The sequence below is a fragment of the Myotis davidii genome, unplaced genomic scaffold, assembly GCF_000327345.1.
Source record: "Myotis davidii unplaced genomic scaffold, ASM32734v1 scaffold569, whole genome shotgun sequence".
Taxonomy (NCBI): domain Eukaryota; kingdom Metazoa; phylum Chordata; class Mammalia; order Chiroptera; family Vespertilionidae; genus Myotis; species Myotis davidii.
The window spans coordinates 44,239-47,580 of NW_006299876.1; the positions used below are offsets into that span (position 1 = coordinate 44,239).

General features: G+C 33.3%; 1 protein-coding gene across 1 annotated transcript in view; it reads right to left on the bottom strand.

Moving 5' to 3' along the window:
* Positions 1-3,342, bottom strand: part of THOC2 (THO complex 2) — a 118,041-nt gene that overhangs the window by 36,574 nt on the left and 78,125 nt on the right. Inside the window, exons 15-17 of the mRNA XM_015571960.1 lie at positions 1,995-2,036; positions 1,463-1,593; positions 1,266-1,367 (exon numbers count right to left, since the gene is read on the bottom strand). Of these exons, the coding sequence (XP_015427446.1) occupies positions 1,266-1,367; positions 1,463-1,593; positions 1,995-2,036 (275 nt within the window). The remainder of the gene's footprint in view (positions 1-1,265; positions 1,368-1,462; positions 1,594-1,994; positions 2,037-3,342) is intronic.

The window sequence follows — 3,342 nt, forward strand, 5'->3', positions numbered from 1 at the left end:
CAGGTCATGGAGGGCCTCTTATTTTACTTTACCATAAAATTTAACAGACAACCTATGGCAATGGTTAGTCACTAAAGGATTTTTGAAGAAAGAATACAAGGCGCTGTAATACTCCAGATGAAAGAACTAAGTTAATGGCAGTAGAGTATGGAAGAAACATATTCAAGAGATTTAATAATAGTTAATATATTATTAAATAATCAATATAAAGCACTTAGTTCAGTGGCTGGCCCACACAATAATGGCTCCATAAATATTAGTAGTTGTTGTTAAGCTAGGAACTCTACCTGGGGAATTCTGTTTTTTTAACCTGGGGAATTCTTAAGACCAAAATTCTTTCAGAATAACCAGTTCTAATATTAATCTCTTTCCATGCATTCCCTAACTTTCACGGCGTGAAATAATTCACTATCTTCTTTAACCTCCCATAGAATTTTATACACTGTATTGAAACAGAATGTGAATGTGCACACACGTTTCCCAGTAGACTGTGACCAGGAACAGTATCACTGGGCAAAAACAATAATATGGCAAACTGTGAAATCTAGTTAAACTAGAGAATGCACTGTTTTTAATTAGAATAATCATACTACTGCGTGAATGATAAATGATAAAGAGCCTTGCTAAAAATATTTGCAATAGAGCAGTATTTATATCTAAACCAATACTAATGTGAAATATAAAATTTTCATAACTAAACTTCAAACAGTTTACCAGGAAGTAAAAAATAAAAAACATCACTCTTGTGCTTTTAATGACATGAAAATAAGGCACACAAATAAAAAGAAATTTAAATTTTTCTAAAGGTGACTTCCCATTCTACATAATTCTATTAGATCTTCCAAAAGGAAAAAAATCTTTCTTATAATAAATTTCAGCAGTAGAAATTCCTACACCTTTGACTACCTTATACAAGCCATTAAATGTATAATGCAAATTAAGAAAAGGCCATAGTAGGTTGTACTTTCAAAAAATCCTATAATGTAAAAAAAAAAACCCAAAAACCCTATAATTAATGCATTAAAAAGGATTTTTATTAGATTTCATAGCTATACAAACACAACTACAAAAACTAACCTGGTAGTCAAAATGAGCTAAAAATCACAAAAATCTATAGTCATTCTATCTGCAGTATATAATTAGCTATGCCATTAGGAAATACTCTTGGGCTTCTTCAAAATTGAGGCTCCGACATAAGCTGGCTGAAAGTAAATTAGATCCAGTTATACTTTAGATCAATATAAAGAAAATTAATTAAAACTTACTTCATGATATATTTGGCTCTATCTATTGTTTGAGCTTTAACTTTTACTAAAAGTGGGTGACTGTTGTAAGTTTCATTCTTCCACTGGCCATACAGACGATATCTTAAAAAATGAGATGAAGAATTAGGGAAAGTTAAACACTTTGAGGGTAATACACTAAAATAGTAGTTCAAAATACAAAAATATTACATATTTACCTGTGCTGATATGGAAATGTTTTAAACATTCCCCATAGTTCCTCAGACATACAAGCATTGCAGTCCATTAGAGAAAGAGATGGAAGTAGTACCTGGTCAGTAATGCTAAGCAAACAGCTGAGGATAACTTCCTAAGAAAAAGGTAGGAAAAATTATTTCAGTAAGAGGTCCATATTAATCCCCCCACAAATAAATTTGTCAGCCTTGGAAAAATTGCCATTTCTTGATCTCATAACACACCGTATCTAATCCCCCACACTATCACTGTCCTTTTCCATATAATGGTTGTGTTTCTCCATCTAAGAAAGCAAATGAAGTAAGGGAAGGAAAGAGGTAGCTAGAGAATGAGGAGCTTTTATTATCCCTCTTCCTTCTTCACATGGTAATCCTCAGAAACAGGAGATTGTCAATCTTAAAAGATAACTTGTATAATAATTATTCACACAGGTGATGAAAGCTTGTCCACAGTAAAATTTGCAGTATTCCGTACCTAGACAAACATTAGACACATTGAATTTTTCTAGTCTCTTACCGTTTTCTCTTTATCTTCTTGTTTGCTTCCATCAGACTGAAACTAAAATTTAAAAAAAAAACTATAAATAAACTGTAAAAAGGTTAAGAATATGCTGTCACAATTTAGTTTCTAATTTGAAAAAATTAATTTGCACATGGTTGTGGATTATTTCCTTACTACTTACACACATATAGGTTTTATATATAGCCAGCATTACCAATTAATGTTGTTAAACTTCATTTATATTACTAACCTCTAAATCATTTGCAACATTCATGAGTTTTAAATGTCGTTTATAAGCTAATTCTTTTCTCAATCTTGTCACAAACCAAAACATCCTACAACTAATTCAAGGTATTTATTATAAAACTGTAGCCAAAACAAGTTAGTTATAATGCATTTGCATTTTCCAACCAATTCTAGATTTCTTCCTTACAGAACTGATAAAATCTAACACTAAAACAACCACAAAAAAGTAACCCTAAAGAAATTTAAAGGTATATTTTAAATCACTACTACTTACACCCTCACTGAGAAATAAGCCCAAAATATTAATAACATTGCTGACAAAGACAAAACCACTACCTAAATTGGACATACTGAAAAAACATGGGTCAGTATTATATCAATGATTTGCACGTGCGCAGCTTAAGTGCCATGTTTGACAATGCTATTTCTTCAAAATGAAATAGTAATACTTGTGTGTGTGTGTAAGAAGGTGGACAGTTGGGGGAGTGTGCAAAGGACAAATGAAGCATGTATACTCAAGAATAATCTTAGAGTTCTGGATAGAATTTAGCATAAATACCAAGTGAAGGAAGGGTATAAGCTAATATACAGCTAAGAAGCTTCCTATTTTCTTGGCAGAGGAGGGTATTCTGTGCATGTATGTTTACATGCTTAAGTAATTTAATGGGTGTAACTAAAGGAAAGTTTAACTTCTATGCAACATTTTCACCTAAGACTAATTCAGGGACTGCCATGTTATCCTGATGGAAAAACAAACACAATCACATTTCTTTTAATAGACAGGATAAAAAGCTTTTGCTCTCTTTCACAGAAATAATTAAGTCAATATATATCCTGGTCAGAAAATAAGGAATCAGGTTATGAAGGATAAGCCTGGCAGAAAACAAACTAGATAGTTGTTTTTGTTTTGTTTGTTTGTTGGGGGTGGGTGGCTAATACTGGCTGTAAGCTGGAAGGCAGAAATAAGGGTATGTCATAATTAGAACTAGATTTATAGTATACTAGAACACCAGGCCATGTCCCTGGGCCTGGCTGACAATCAGGGCCAACCTGTGGGGCAACCAGCAGGGCGATGGGGCGGGGGGGCCTGCTGGCACCTGCCTTGGCCGGCCTGGCG